The sequence below is a fragment of the Prionailurus viverrinus genome, unplaced genomic scaffold (assembly GCF_022837055.1).
Source record: "Prionailurus viverrinus isolate Anna unplaced genomic scaffold, UM_Priviv_1.0 scaffold_35, whole genome shotgun sequence".
NCBI lineage: Eukaryota > Metazoa > Chordata > Mammalia > Carnivora > Felidae > Prionailurus > Prionailurus viverrinus.
Genome location: NW_025927605.1, coordinates 1,625,556 through 1,640,303, shown reverse-complemented (window position 1 = coordinate 1,640,303; position 14,748 = coordinate 1,625,556). Strand labels below are relative to the sequence as shown.

At 53.3% G+C, this 14,748-nt stretch overlaps 1 protein-coding gene across 1 annotated transcript in view; it reads right to left on the bottom strand.

Moving 5' to 3' along the window:
* MPP3 (MAGUK p55 scaffold protein 3) overlaps nucleotides 1-14,748 on the bottom strand; it is a 25,730-nt gene extending 10,982 nt beyond the window's left edge. Inside the window, exons 1-9 of the mRNA XM_047845926.1 lie at nucleotides 13,880-14,748; nucleotides 13,514-13,632; nucleotides 13,172-13,249; nucleotides 11,488-11,568; nucleotides 11,087-11,224; nucleotides 6,481-6,562; nucleotides 5,220-5,305; nucleotides 3,786-3,860; nucleotides 1,114-1,310 (exon numbers count right to left, since the gene is read on the bottom strand). Of these exons, the coding sequence (XP_047701882.1) occupies nucleotides 1,114-1,310; nucleotides 3,786-3,860; nucleotides 5,220-5,305; nucleotides 6,481-6,562; nucleotides 11,087-11,224; nucleotides 11,488-11,568; nucleotides 13,172-13,249; nucleotides 13,514-13,632; nucleotides 13,880-13,988 (965 nt within the window). The 5' untranslated portion in view covers nucleotides 13,989-14,748. The remainder of the gene's footprint in view (nucleotides 1-1,113; nucleotides 1,311-3,785; nucleotides 3,861-5,219; nucleotides 5,306-6,480; nucleotides 6,563-11,086; nucleotides 11,225-11,487; nucleotides 11,569-13,171; nucleotides 13,250-13,513; nucleotides 13,633-13,879) is intronic.

Below are 14,748 nucleotides of genomic sequence, written 5' to 3'. Positions count from 1 at the left end.
AGAAGAGGTGACACGGTCATTACTGCCACACCCTCTGAGGCACGATTTACACTTTTGGAAATCTATCCTAAGGAAATAATTTGAAGCATGAGGAAGAGTCTAACGTGCAGGGTGATTCCTGCAGTCTCGTAGCACTGAAACAGTGCAGACACCTGAAAAGTACAACCCCAGGGAGGCAGTGAAGTCACCCAGGTATGATCCTTCCCCAGAGACACCTCCCTGCACGCCCCGATGAGGGGCGACCCTCCTACGATGTGACCTTGCAGAGCACTGGTCCTCCTCCCCAGCACCCGCCACATTTATATAAAGTGTTCGTCTGAACCCTGTGTGACTTGCCTGCTAAACTGTCAGCTCCTCGGGGGCAGAAACCGTACTTGCTGCCCATGAGTGAACGGTCTATTTTCTGATGCGATATTATACAGCCATTAAAATCACACAGTGAAGAAGAGGCAATAATGTGGGAAATGCTGACGTCAAACTATTGAGTTATATACACACAAAAAGCAGGACTTCCGGGGCGCCTGGGTGGATCGGTCTGTTAAGCGTCCGACTCTTTGATTTCGGCTCAGATCATCGTCTCGAGGTTCGTGAGATCGAGCCCCGTGTCGGACTCTGCACTGGCAGTGTGGAGCCTGCCTAGGATTCTCTTTCTCTCCCTCTCTCTCTGCCCCTCTCCCTCTCGTTCTCTCTCAAAATAAATAAACATTAAAAGAAAAGTAAGACTTCCAATGCTACGTGCATCACTTACATAAAAAAGCACAGGAAGGAAATAAATGATGCTGTCTCAATAGGGGCAAGACTTTGGGCAATTTTCTTTTCCTCGCCCTTCCCTTCTGTATGTTTATGCCTTATTTTTCAACTTTCTTTAGGTGTGTGTTATAAAATATACGTTAATTTAGGAACATAGATTTCCAGATGTTTGTTTAAATCTCCAACAGCCATCACCACCGGTTAGGGCACAGAAGACAAAACACACAAACAACCAGTACTTACCTCAGGAGCAACACACAGTGCGCCCCTCCGGCCATGGTGGCAGAGATTTGGGGCTCTGCCAGCTACCTGTGCCTCTAGCCACTCCAGAGCGCCCCCCCTTACAACATACCCCAGACCCACCTTTCCTGGAACTGCTTGGAGGGGATGAGACCGGCCCGGAGGTTGGTGTCCCCTACTCGCTTGGCCTGCCACCACGTGGGATCATCCTGGCTCACCACCTCCAGGACCTGCCTGCGCTGGAAAGGCAGGCCTGCCTCCTGGCAGGGAATGGCCCGGTCCTCCCGAGGGTTGTAGTGGAAAAGAGCCCGCATGAACACCTGAAGAGGGCGTGATCACAGACAGGTCTATGCTGCATCGAGGGCCAAATGACAACTATCGCCCACGGTCAGGACAAGCAAGGAGCCTCGAGAGCAGAAAGCTACTTGGAAACACGCTGCACGTATTTTCCTATCGCTCTTCAGCCATTTCGAATATTACAGTCAGGAAACCCATCAAGGTTCAGAAAATTCATAGATGGGCTCTATATCTGAATTTCTCGTTCCAAAACTAAGTATTTCCTTATTTACCGGATCTGCTGTCCTTATAACAACCTCTTAGCGTAGACAAAGCGGCGATTAGTCCTGGGAACAAAAAGTAAAGGCAAGCACGATTTTAACTAAAATGTTATTTTTGATATGCTAACTGCCCCTGATGAAGTCAGCGGCCATCTGCTAAATAAGTAATCCAGATATTTTGGTAAGAACCCAAATACTAACAAAACTACTGTTACTGACTCCTCACCATCCCCTTTCAGTGGGTAATTGACATCCACATTTTTTACAGCTCAGTCCTGCCTCCTCTGTCACATACTTGGCCAACCTTCAACTCTCCCCTTTACCCTGAAGTCACCCTCTAGAGAAGATGATGGGAAAACAATAGCATTTTGTCACACTTCCCTGTTCTATAACTTAGTGGATAGATTTTTTTTATTTCTATTTTCAGACCATTGAGGCCCAATTACATTAACAGCAAACAGGAGGAAAAAAAAAAAAAAAAAAAAAAGCCAGGGGGCTTCCTTAAACAGATCAAGTCATATTCCTTTATGCACCAGTCAGAAAAGATCCAGTTAGACAACAGTAAGAACTTTCTGGCCAGATATTGCAAGGACAGACACCCTCAACCAGCCACAGATGTCACCAAGGTCCCAGGTACCCGTAAGTGAGTATAATCTTAAATGCCCAGCCCAGATCAAGCTTCTGGATCAAGAATATTTAGGAAAGATGGGCTAAGGCACAGGCTACCCATTTTATCCTCCAGGAAAACCAAGTTTTCTCCCTGTATCGAGTTAGAACCTGCAAAAGCTGCTTACGGAGATCACATCAGCATGTCCAAGAAAGAACCACCTTCCATCAGATAAGAGTCTATATTAGGTAAGCCCTGGGATTTAATCAAAGTGTGCAAATAAGAAACAGTCGCGGAAAGACTATGTGTTCATTTGCTGTGAAACACGGACATCAAAGACGTTGTCCATTACTGATCCCCATTCACCAAAATGTTTATTGACAGCTACTCTGTGCCAAGTGTTGTAATGTCCCTTCTTTCATACACTTAGTGCTGGGAGGCAGGAGCTGGGAATCACCTTTCTTGAAAAACTGGCATGCTTCCTTCCACCTACTAATGAAAAGTATGTTGTGCATTTCATCTCCTTTCTGCCTTGGCTGCCAGGAAGACCAGATCCAAATTTATTTGAAATCAGAGCAACGCCCTCTTTTCCGCTCTACCCACCACCTCAGCTCGGGTCATAATAATCTCCCACCGAGGCTTTTACAACAGCCTCCCCACCAGGTCTCCTTGCCCCCAGTCTCTACCCACTCTAGCCTCCCCCACGGAGCTGCCTGGGAGCTCCCACATCCCCCGGGGCCTTACCATTCCAGCGCACGCCAGGCAGACTTCCAGCAGCCAGCCCCGGCATCTCTTTGTCCAAGGGCTTTCTCTGGCCACTGCTCTACTCTAATCCAGCCAGCAGGGATTGCTGGGAATTAATTCCCGGGTGCAGCCTGGTGCGAGTTGGTGCCCTGATCTCCCAGCTGCCCTGGTGCCCTGGTGCCCAGATCTCCCAGCTGCCCTGGCTCTTGGGTGGGAAGACGGAGGGTGTGTGTCTATAGGGCAGCCCTGAGTTTGTCCCAGCAGGATTACACCCACAGTGGTAACTTCCTCCTCTCCACACCCTTGAGCCTCCGTCTAACGCAGACCCCTCTGCCTGAACCTCCCTCCTCCTCATCTTCACCGGGGAAGTCCAACCAGTCCTCACCTTCCTCCAGCCCCACTTCTAACACCCTTGCTACATGACACCTTCCAGGGCACCTGTAACTCTGCTCGGGATCCTTCTGAAGCACCAATCGTCCAGCAGTGAAACACTTGGTCCCCCGTCCCTTCTGAACTCGGAATCCTCAGAGCTACTAACTGTCCCTGTCTCCAGCACCTGGCAGAGCGCCCGGCACAGAGGAGGTGCCCAAAAAAGGGTGCCTCACCGAAGAATTAAACAAATGGCAGTTACTTAATTGGTCCCGAATCCAGCACATTTGGTACCTTCTCCTCTTCGTGGCCCTGATTTTCTATTTCAATTAAAATAACCTTGTCTTTTATTAGTAAGCTACGTCAAATCCTGTTTAGAAACAGACAGGTACAAATACATGAATCACACTGTGACTGAATCACAGTTCTCCACTGAGCGTGCGGTCCAAGGACCAGACACGTGATCTCTTCCGGAATGACTGCTTCAAAGCCCTCCCCCACTTCCAACCCCGCCATACCTTGCTGTCCTTTAACCGGCCCTCCTCCTGGGTGGCTGGGATGATTTTCAGGGTAATGGATCCCTGGGACTGCGCCTGAAAGGGGAGAGGGCGAAGCTTACCACCTCCCACGTCCAAACCTCCGTGAGTTCAAGTCTTACTGTCCAGATCTGGAAACTTGCGTTCAGAAGGAAGTCAGACTCGCCACCACCCCTGTGGCCCACGGTCCCATGGTGGCACCCCGTTGGATTAACTAAAGGAAAACTCAAAACCAAGTACCATTTGCATTTTCATGGGACAAAGGGACAAAGGAGCACCAAGGACAGCGTATGCAATGAATTCCACTTTCCCATCCCTCCTGACCTCCGGTGCCCCAAAGGGCTGACCTCTCATGCCTCAAAGAGCCGCCCTTCTTTCCATTCTCTCAGGTTATTTTAATAACCAAGTGCAGTTTCCTTTCCCTCCCTCGCTTCCATTTTCCCCACACGGGTTCTCCAATCTCAAGCTACTCCTCCTACCTTTCCAAGGGTTCCCCCTTCCCTCTACCCGACACAGACTCTGCACCCCCACGTGGGGGCCCACGAGGCAGAATGCTGGCAGCCCACGAGAGCACGTCTCGCCCAACGGTCTCCCGGGCCCAGCACCACCCTAGAACACAAGGAGGCCAGTGCCCAGAACCAGGGAAAGGGCAGTGGCGGCAGGAACACCAAAGGAGCCTGCCCGCTCCCTACAGCGGGGCCTCCTCTCTTCGGATCTTCCCATTTCTGCCCCTTCCCGAACCATCAGAAGTTAGAAAAGAGGGTCATGTTCGGGGAGGATGCCTTAGGGTAGAGAAGACAAAACTGTGATTGGGGCTTTTTACAACTGCAGCTTGACTTGAACTTCCAGTATGGGCTCTGGAGGTGGTTTGCGTCCCAGCACGTAACACCCTCTAGAATCCCCTTACAGATGGGAAGTGCTGTAGCCTTTCCCAGATGTTTGCATCCTAATCATAACCGCACACTGGATGAGAAGCCACCCCTGCTCCGACTTTACAGGAAAGTGAAACGCAAATTGAACTAATGACCTGCCCGAGGCTGCACAGCTAGAAAGTAGTGCAGGCAGGATTCAAACCCAGGACCGGCTGACCCCAAAGCCCTTGCTCTTGGTCCTCCCTGTGCTGCAGCTTCTTGTTCCATATTCCTCAGCCCTTCAGAAGAGGGGACCCTTTTGAGGGGATCTCCCAGAAGGGTCCTCGGGAAAGGGACAGGGGGAGGAGGAGGGCTGTGCTGAACGGACGGTCTGAGAGGCAGGAGGCCCGGAAGCGCCATTCTTCCTGTTCCCCCCCCACCCCCGCCCCTGGGCACGCTGCAAGGCCACTTTGCCTGCAGCCTCCAAAGATCCCCCCCCACCGCAACCTCCTGCCCCCCCCACCCCCCCACCCCGCCCCGCCCCCAGCATGCGTGCGGTACAGACCAGAATCTGGCTGATCTCGTCCGGGCGCTTATGCAGGACTGTGATCCCGTTCACTTCTCGGAGCTCATCTCCAACGTGGACCAGACCTAAGAGACACAGGGGCTGCCCCTCAGCACAGGAAGGGGCCTCAGCCCCAGGGCCCCACTGGCGCCCACCCAAGGAACCCGCCGCACGCACGGCAGACCCAAGGTGTAAAGGCAGCGGGTGGGCCCGGGACTGGCTGAGCCCTACTGCGCGCGGGGTCCCTCACTCGGCACCGCGGCCTCAAAACCACCCAGGGAAATCCCCGGTTTACAAGGGCGCAGCTGAGACCCAGAAAAATAACGCAGCTTGCCCAAGGCCGCTCTGCCAAGAAATAAAGGAGCCTGTGTTCGAACACATTTATTTTGACATAGAAGGCCTGTCTGTGTTCTCTCACTTACAACCTTTGCTTCTTTAAAAACATTAACTCTTCACCTTCCCAGATTAACAGACACACTCTAAGAATGTCTTTCTCCAGTCTTAACAAGAAAAACCGAAGGGCCCCGGGAAAGATGGCATCAAGGGTGTCACACACACACCTGTCCACTGGCCTCTGCTTGAATGACAAGAGTCTCTACACACTGGGCCCTCTTTGCTAATCAAAATGAGGCAGGCAGCAATGGCCGCCAGAAGGCAGGCAGGAGTGCGGAATCTTGGGCCTGCCCTCGACCTGCTGAATCAGAACTGCATTTTAACAAGATGCTCGGGGGGGGGGGGGGGGGGGGGGGGGCTTCTGTGCTTGTTAATGTTTGAGAAATCACTGGACTTCACAACAGCGATCCCCAGACTTCTGGGTTAACACCTCTCTACACCAGAAGGTTTGCCTCCCAACGGAGTAGCTCTTTCACACAAATGATTCTCAACCTGTTTCCCACCCAAACAAATCTGGGGCGTGAACACCCTTCCCTCTGTAATAGTGACAACCGGGGTGGTGGGGAAGGGTGTCCCGGCTCCTCAGTTAGAAATTACCCGTCAAGCCCGTGCCGTAGGCTGAGCTACCAACCATAGCCCTCGGCTAGGCCACGGGGCAAGACCCCGACATTCTCCAGGCCCAAGGTATTTTCAGACGATCGAAATTTCTACCAGGCTTGGGAAGAAGAGAAATCCATCCACACTTCCCGAAAGCAAAGCACATCCCAAACAGGGGCCGGAGAGGAGGAAAGGAGACTTGTGGGCCAAAGGGAGAAGGCTGGGGCACGCTGGCCATCACCTCGGCCAGGCCAGCACTGACGCCACTCACCGCTCCGGTCTGCTGCGCCCCCTCGCATGATCCGGGCCACCACAACAGCCCCTGAGTGCTCATCCCGCCGGATGGTGGCACCCTGCATCAGAGACAGAGCGGGCGGGATCCTAAGAGGCAGCCCCAAACCTCACACCCCAACTCTCTGGACCCAACAGTGTCCCCATCTCTCCTTTTGTCACCCCAGAGGGCAGATCAATGGGGCTCTTTCCAGTGCTGAGGACATCATAAAACCGGCATCTCCCATTAACACAGCACAGCAATTCACACCTTACAAAGCACAATAACACTGGGGCGCCTGGGTGGCTCAGTCGGTTAAGCGTCGGACTTCGGCTCAGGTCATGATCTCACGGTTCGTGGGTTCGAGCCCCACCTCGGGCTCTGCGCTGCCAATCACAGGGTACTGGGCCTCCTGTGGTTGCCGAGGGGAACCAGTTATGCACCAGCCAGAGCTTCCGGACCAGGACTTGGCCCGTGGACCACAGCAGAGATGATGTCTAGGGTGAGAGGCGCTAACAAGCCCTCAGTTTCGTGCACCATGCAGGCGGGACTGTGGCAGGCAGGGCAGTGTCAGGTGAAGGGCTGGAGTTGGATGACCCTGGATTTGAATCCTCTCTGCCATTCACTGAAAGCATGCAGCCTTAGCAAGGAAGCTCCTTATCTTCTCTGAGTCTGTTTCCTCTAGGGTGTGGGATAGCACTTAACTCCGGGGGTTAGTACAAGGGTTCTATCAGGTAATGCAAGCAAGCCACGTAGCATACAGTAAGCACTCAATAAATGTTAACCTTTTATTATTGGCTGTTCCTGCAAACGCACTGGCACACCCATTAGTAACTTCATTCAAGCCGCCTATTTGAAGCCCATAGGACAGATACTGCCAGAAACCATCAGCCAAGAACCCCATGGCTTCTTGCTCCCTAGACCTTCAAACTTTCCAGCATCTCTGTCCATCCTTTCCTCCTTTCCCCCCCCTCAGAGGAGGGGCGCCTTCCGTCTGGGCTGGTCCTTCTGTCCCCTCCCTTTCTCTGCCGCAGTCTCAACGCCCCATCTCTGCTGGCTCCTTCTCCTGGCTCCAAAAATATCACATCCCCTTCATCAATAAAAAGCCCAGGGGCGCCTGGGTGGCGCAGTCGGTTAAGCCTCCGACTTCAGCCAGGTCAAGATCTCGCGGTCCGGGAGTTCGAGCCCCGCATCAGGCTCTGGGCTGATGGCTCAGAGCCTGGAGCCTGTTTCTGATTCTGTGTCTCCCTCTCTCTCTGCCCCTCCCCCGTTCATGCTCTGTCTCTCTCTGTCCCAAAAATAAATAAACGTTGAAAAAAAAAAATTAAAAAAAAAAAAAAAAAAAAGCCTGTCCCCCTCCCCCCATCCAGCAGCCACCGGTCTCTTCCTTTGGAGCAAATATCTTTTTTTTTTTTTTAATTTTTAAATGCTTATTTATTTATTTATTGAGAGAGAGAGAGAGAGAGAGAGAGAGAGAGAGAATCCCAAGCAGGCTCTGTGCTGTAAGTGCAGAGCCCAACACAGGGCTTGAACTCACAAAATGTGAGATCATGATCTAAGCCCAAACCAAGAGTTGGATGCTTCACAGACGGAGCCCCCCAGGCGCTCCTGGAGCAAGCTTCTTAAAGAAGCAGTCGCATCTGCTCTCTCCACTTCCTGCCCCCCGAGTCCCACCGGCTGCCAGCTCCCACATTCCATCTTCTCTCCTCTCTCTCCCATCTGACTTTGGTGCCCGCTCTCCCTTCGGGATCTTCTCTTAGCCTGGGCCCTGGTGATACCCCTCTCTCCTGGGTCTTCCCGGTGACCACTTGTCCTCCTCAATCTGTCTTTCAAATGGTGATTAAAAGGCCAGGATCTGGCCCTGGCCCCCTTCTTGCTTCACTGTCTACTCTCTACCCAAGCGGTCTCCATCTCTCAGGTGTGATTTTCACCTGTCCGGGATGCTGGCGGCTGCCCACTTTGCATCTCTGAACAAATAATCCTTCCACTTCCTGGGTGCCTCCACTTTTGAATTCAATGGGACCTAAGCTCCCTATTCCTCCCTTGAATGATGGCCCCAGTGCCCACCCGGCCATCCCAGCTGGATACCTGGGCACTATCCCAGGGATCCCCCCCCTGACTCCTGCCCAAAGCGGTGCAGCCACAAAGTGACATTAATTTTTTTCTGAAATACTTCTTGGCTTTCTCTTCCCCGTTCCCACAGGCCTAAGTCAAGCCCTCTTTCTGAACCTCCACCTATCTGGTCCCCACCTTCAAATCAGTCCTCTGCTTCTGGCCTCCTCCTCCTCCAGGCCACTTTCTACCTGGCAACCAAGATGATCTTTTTTTTTTTTTTTTTTAAATAATTTTTTTTAATGTTTATTTATTTTTGAGAGAGACAGAGTGTGAGTGGGGGAGGGGCAGAGAGAGAGGGAGACACAGAATCCGAAGCAGGCTCAGGCTCTGAGCTGCCGGCGCAGAGCCCGATGCGAGGCTCAAACTCACAAACCTTGAGATCATGACCTGAGCCGAAGTCGGACGCTCAATCGACTGTGCCACCCAGGCGCCCCTGGGATGATCTTTCTAAACTGCAAATCTGACCATGTTATTTCTTACCTAAAACCTTACAATAGCTCCCCACTGCTTTCAGGATCAAGCTATGACACGCTGCAGGGACAAACAGCATCTCCCTCCGATCCGGCCCCACCTCTGTCTCTCCTAACCACAACTTAGCATTCTACATCCACACTGGGAAGCCCAGAGCTCCCTGAATATGACAGAGCGGGCAACTAGCTAGATATAAGCAGGGAACAAGTGCTTTCTGACTGATAAAATAGCGGAGGCCAAGTTCCAAACAGCCAGGACAGACCCTAGGGGATATGCCTGAGTTCCTCCCTCTGATCACTTCCCTACAGTAACCATGGCTTCATTGTAATGCACTTACATTGTGGTTTTTAACCCCTTGCCCCCGCCCTCCCCCATTGTTGCCCTGACAGGTCAGACAAGGACCATATGGGGCTAAAAACTCCCCCTCCCAACTGACAGGAGTCCCTTGGATGCCTGGCTGCAGCCTTGGTCAGGAACCGCCCTATCTCTGACCCATAACCTATCCAAACAGAAAAATGAAAAGACAACCCTGACCCACAGTGCAGCTGTCACTTCTGGGCCTGCCAGCTCTCCAACAGTGGAGAGTGTACTTTCACTTAAACTGCTATGAAACCCTTGCTTGCGGGGCGCGTGGGTGGCTCAGTCGGTTAAGCGTCCGACTTCGGCTCAGGTCACGATCTCACGGTTCATGGGTTCGAGCTCCGCGTTGGGCTCGGTGCTGACAGCTCAGAGCCTAGAGCCTGCTTTGGATTCTGTGTGTGTGTCTCTCTCTTTCGGCCCCTCCCCTGCTCATTCTCCTGCCTCCCCCTCTCTCTCAAAAAAATATATTAATTAACAGTTTAAATAAATAAAAATAGACTAAAATAAACCCTTGCTTGCTTTAGAGTTTGGTTCTAAATTCTTTCTTGGCCAAACTCAGGAACCAAGGCCGGAGAACAGGACTGCCCGTTGACAAATACACCATGCTGTTTCCCTCACCGTGATTTTGCTCAGGTAACTCTGTGCGGAGTGCCCTTCCTCTCCCTTTTCCTTCTGCGAAATTTGTTCCCTCTCTTGGAATTCAGCCCCGGCATCACCTCCTCCGGGACCACCCCCCCACCCCGCCCCGTCACTCTCCTGTGACCTCCCAGAGGGCAAGGACGACTAAGTCTTAGTCGTCTCTGAGCCTCCGGTGCCCAACACGGTGCCTGGCACACGGTATGCTCACTGCATCAGTGGATGCCTGCCCCATTTTGCAGGTGGGGAAACAGAGGAGCACTCCTCTTCCGTTTGCAGAAGTGGTTTAGCTGGGGGTCCTTGGTGAGAGTGGAATGGGGGTCCCTGGAATGCCAGCTGCCGTAATTATCCGGGGCAAACACTCAATTCTCTGGACTTCCTCCACTTCCCTCCATCTAATAAACACCCCTGTCCCTTTGCTCGGTAAATCGGTGCTGAACTAGGACCAGAATGATGACAATGTGTCAGCTGGGGAGGAGAATGGCTGCTGCCCCGTGCTTCCTCAGTATTCAGAGCAGGATTTGGCCAACTTTTTCTGTAAAGGGCCAAATGCAAATATCTTAGGCTTTGCAGGCCACACCATCTCCGTGGTAACCACTTAGCACCGCTGTCACGCTGTCACGGGGAGAGGCGGCCACAGACAATGCGGAAGTGAAAGGGCATGGCCGTGTGCCAGTAAAACTTTATTTACAAAAACTGGCAGTGGGCTGGGTGCGGCCTTCGGACTATAGTTTGCCAACCTCTGATTCGGAGCAGGATGATCGGGGTGGCCCTGTACAGCTGCGAAGGTTATTTACTGCACAAAGGAGCTCGGCCACAGTTGAATGAGGCCGTATACACCCACAGAAAGAGGTACCCTGTACACAGTGGTGCCACGGGGACTCGTGGCAGCCGTGATGAAGCTGCCGTCCGTCACTCACTCCAAAGACTTCGGGGCTGGGGAGGGGGGGGTCTCTTCCCAGTTTTCTGGGTGGGTGAGGGACGGGTACAGCGACAGGGTGGGGGGGGGGGAGGTGTCACATACCAGGGGCTCCTTGTTCTTCACCAGGCGGACAATCTTCACTGATTCTTCGTCAAAATCCTCATCAATATTCTCGGGCAGAGGGGGAAGAACAGGGTCGAAGTTCTTTTGGGCAACCGTATCGTGCACCATGAGCATGGCCTGTCAGGAAAGCAAGAGAAATGAAGGGCTCCAGCCCCGAAGCTCACAGGGGCCCGGGGGGGGGGGGGGTGCCCTGACTGAGCAATGATTTGGAGGTCCCCGATCTCAGGCCAGAGAGACCACCGCCCCCCAGACACCGGCACTGAGGACCCCTCCGCTCAGAATTCTCCTTCCTTCCTCAGCCTCCTGGCCGAGCGCTCCCTCCCGCCCCCAGCCCAGGAGATGCACGCTGCGGGGACAGGCAGGGACTGTGGCGTGACTACCTTGAGGTGGGGGGTGGACAGCAGCTGGAGCAGCTCCCTCTCCTCACTGTGCACGGAGGCGGCCTGCAGCTCTTCTATCACCTGTAGAGGAAGGCCCAAGACAGAATGCACCTGCCGGAAGTCGCCCAGGGAAAGACGCCGCTCCCTGAGCTTCAGACCCAAGGGCCCTCGCAGGAACCGTGACAGCACCCAGGAGTTCACTGGCCCCTCAGCCACCCCAGGACGGTCGCTCCCAGGGAACTCACAGCAGGGATCAGAAGCGCCTCGGTAGCTCCGTAAGGTATTCCTAACGGGAGCTAACTTCTTAAGCCCTTCCTACGAGCTCTTCTGCTTTATGCGGAGCTCCTCGCCTAACCGGCACAGTGAACGGAACACAGAAGGTGCTGTTGTTTCGCCGTTTGACAGGCGAGGATCAAGTAAGAGAGATGAAATATCTTGCACGAGGTCAAAAAGCCAGGATTTGAACCTGAGCTTAGCTGGCTCTATTATCCGTGTCCTCGCCACTGTGCTATTTCATAGATGAAGCAGCTGGGGCTCCGAGAGGTTGACTGACTTGTTGAAGGCCACAGAGCTAGTAGGAGAGGTAGTGCTGACAACCTAACGTGCTCTCAGTCACGTCACAGGAGCGAGGGAAGGTCTGCACCCACAGGCTGCAGCCGGGCCTCGCCAGGCCGTCTCCTGAGGTTAGGTGAGTTTATTCAGGAGCTGGTCTTGGCAACCAACTGGGACAGCTTTTCCCAAGCCATGCAACACAGAGGACAGGCTTAGAAGAGATTAGGAAGCATTCCTTTTTTTTTTTTTTTTTAATTTTTGTTAATGTTTATTTATTCTTAAGAGAGCGACAGAGCGTGAGCTGGGGAAGGGCAGAGAGAGTCAGAGGGCAACAGAGAATCTGGAGCAGGCTCCAGGCTCTGAGCTGTCAGCACAGAGCCTAATGTGGGGCTCGAACTCATGAACCGAGAGATCATGACCTGAGCCGAAGTCAGATGCTTAACTGACTGAGCCACCTAGGCACCCCTAGAAGCATTCCTGTAAAACACAAGAACGCTGGGGCGCCTGGGTGGCTCAGTCGGTTAAGTGGCTCTTGGTTTTGGCTCAGGTCATGATCTCGCAGTTTGTGGGTTTGAACCCTGCTGGTAACGCAGAAACTGCTTGGGACCCTCTTGTCTCCCTCCCTCTCTCCCCCTCCCCTGCTCGCCTTCTCTCTCTCTGCCTCTCTAAACAAACAAACAAACAACAAATAAATAAATAACAAGAACCCCGAACCAGTAAGCAGGGACGCACTGCAAGTCTTTGGATCCTAGGGCTTTACAAGGGGCCTCCCCAAAGCACAGAACAAGGTGATTGTTTGACCTTCATATCGCCAGTCCTCAACAATGTGAGAACTGCTGATCTGATCCAAATGCTCTCATTTCACAGCTGGGGGAAGAGACTTTCTCGGGAACACACAGTAAGTGGGCGTCATCGTGTCCCCGTGTCCCCTGGCCTCGTGCAAGGCTCACAGGTTCTTTCCTGCCCGTTAGGAGGCCCAAGGAGGAGCAAGAAGAGAAGGGAAGGAGATGCCTCTTCACCCCTGGGCTCCGAGCCCCTCTGCCCCCTAGGCTAAGCGATGGTGACAGGCAATGTGAAGGAGCCCTATGGGGTAGGGAGCAGGGCTAACACCGTAAGGAAAAACCTGGCTTACATCCTCAGCAAGGGCCACAGCGCTGTGCAGAACTGGGGTTGGACTTTGCCTCTCGTAATAGCGCAGCTTCTCGTGAATCTGCAAAGACAGCCGATTTCAGGCTGGGGCCTCCCAAGTCAGCTGCCCCGGTGTGCCCCGGATACCACACAGCCTGCCCATGACTGTGGGGCTGCACGGGGCTGCACCCGTGGGGTCACCGGTGGGGCAGCAGAAGAGAAAGCCATTCACAGTGGGCTAATGAAGACCTTCCTGGGGGAGGGAAAAGGTTGAGATGAAGTGCATGGGCCCCGGCTAGGAAAACCGCTAGAAACCCTCACGAAATGGGATGAAATGAGGCTTTACCTTCATTAAGTAACTGAGGCTTTTTTCACTGAACACATCCCTCAAGAAGCCCATCTCTTCCTTGTGGTTGGAGTCAGGTCTGAGCTGAGAAGTCAACAGTGCCAGGGTTTCGTGCAAACCTGAGGAGAGTGGAAGAAACACAAAGCAGAGCCAATGCAATGGGTACTTCCTGGGGACCCCAGGGGACCCGAAGTGGACCCTGCCATATGGACATGTTCTCTCCCCAGGCTCTGGTTCCCAGGGTTCACAGGTAAGGCCGCTCCCGTGAGCCAGGGCTGGGTCCACCTGCTTTTTGTCCAGCCTCGGGCTGCTGAGCAGGCTCTTGTCCTTCAGGGCTATGGCAGCCCAGCCAGGGGTCACACTCACCGGAATCCTCAGACAACACTGGCATGTCTGTGCTGGTCAGCTCCTGAGCTCCGCCTGGGGATCCTGGGAGAAGGAAGGTAAGCGCTGTAGCTCCGTCAAGCATGTTCATTCAACGAACAGTGATTACACGTCTGCTGTGTCTGTCCGTGATCAATCTGGGGACAGAGGGGTTGGGAACAAGTAACTGCTCCCTTTTGTCAGAGAGCAAAGGAAGACTAAGAGTTGCTAGTACCCCCGATGTGCCAAGCATTATGCTGGGTGGTTTCATATGACATTTTTCTTAATCTGCACAAAGCTCTGAGAAATGGATACTAATATCCCCGTTTTAGCCTGATGAAGCCTGATCAAGAAACAGGCTTGGAGGAGTTCAGCAGCTTGCCGGTCAGAATCCATGCTCTGGTGGCCCTTCCAGGCTGGTCTCAAAGGTACAAAGTGGCCTCTGCCCGACAGTGGGTGCTCTCCTCTGCAGCATCCCCTGTGCCCTGTTACCTTCTAAGAGGTCGTGGTCCGGTCCCTTGGCCTTCACAAGTCCCTCGTTCACCTCCAAGTCCCTTGTCACACCTTCAACAAGTACCTGGCTGGGCCTACGAGCTCCCTCCTTCCCCACCACCCCCAAGTCCCAAACTGAAGGGAGCCTCCCCCAGAATGGAGTGTTAGAGAGGAGCTGGAGAAACGGGAGTCGGGTTTCTACTACGCAGGACTGGGGAGCCCTAGTTCAGGAGCCACCCCCCCCCCCCAACGTGCTCTGCAGCACGTGGACCTCAAAAAGTCCTCCTTCAGAAGGGGACAAGGAGAGTAATGATTCATTCATTCCGCAAACATGGAGCACCGGTGACACCAAGATGCCAAAGAATGATCCTGGGCTCTCC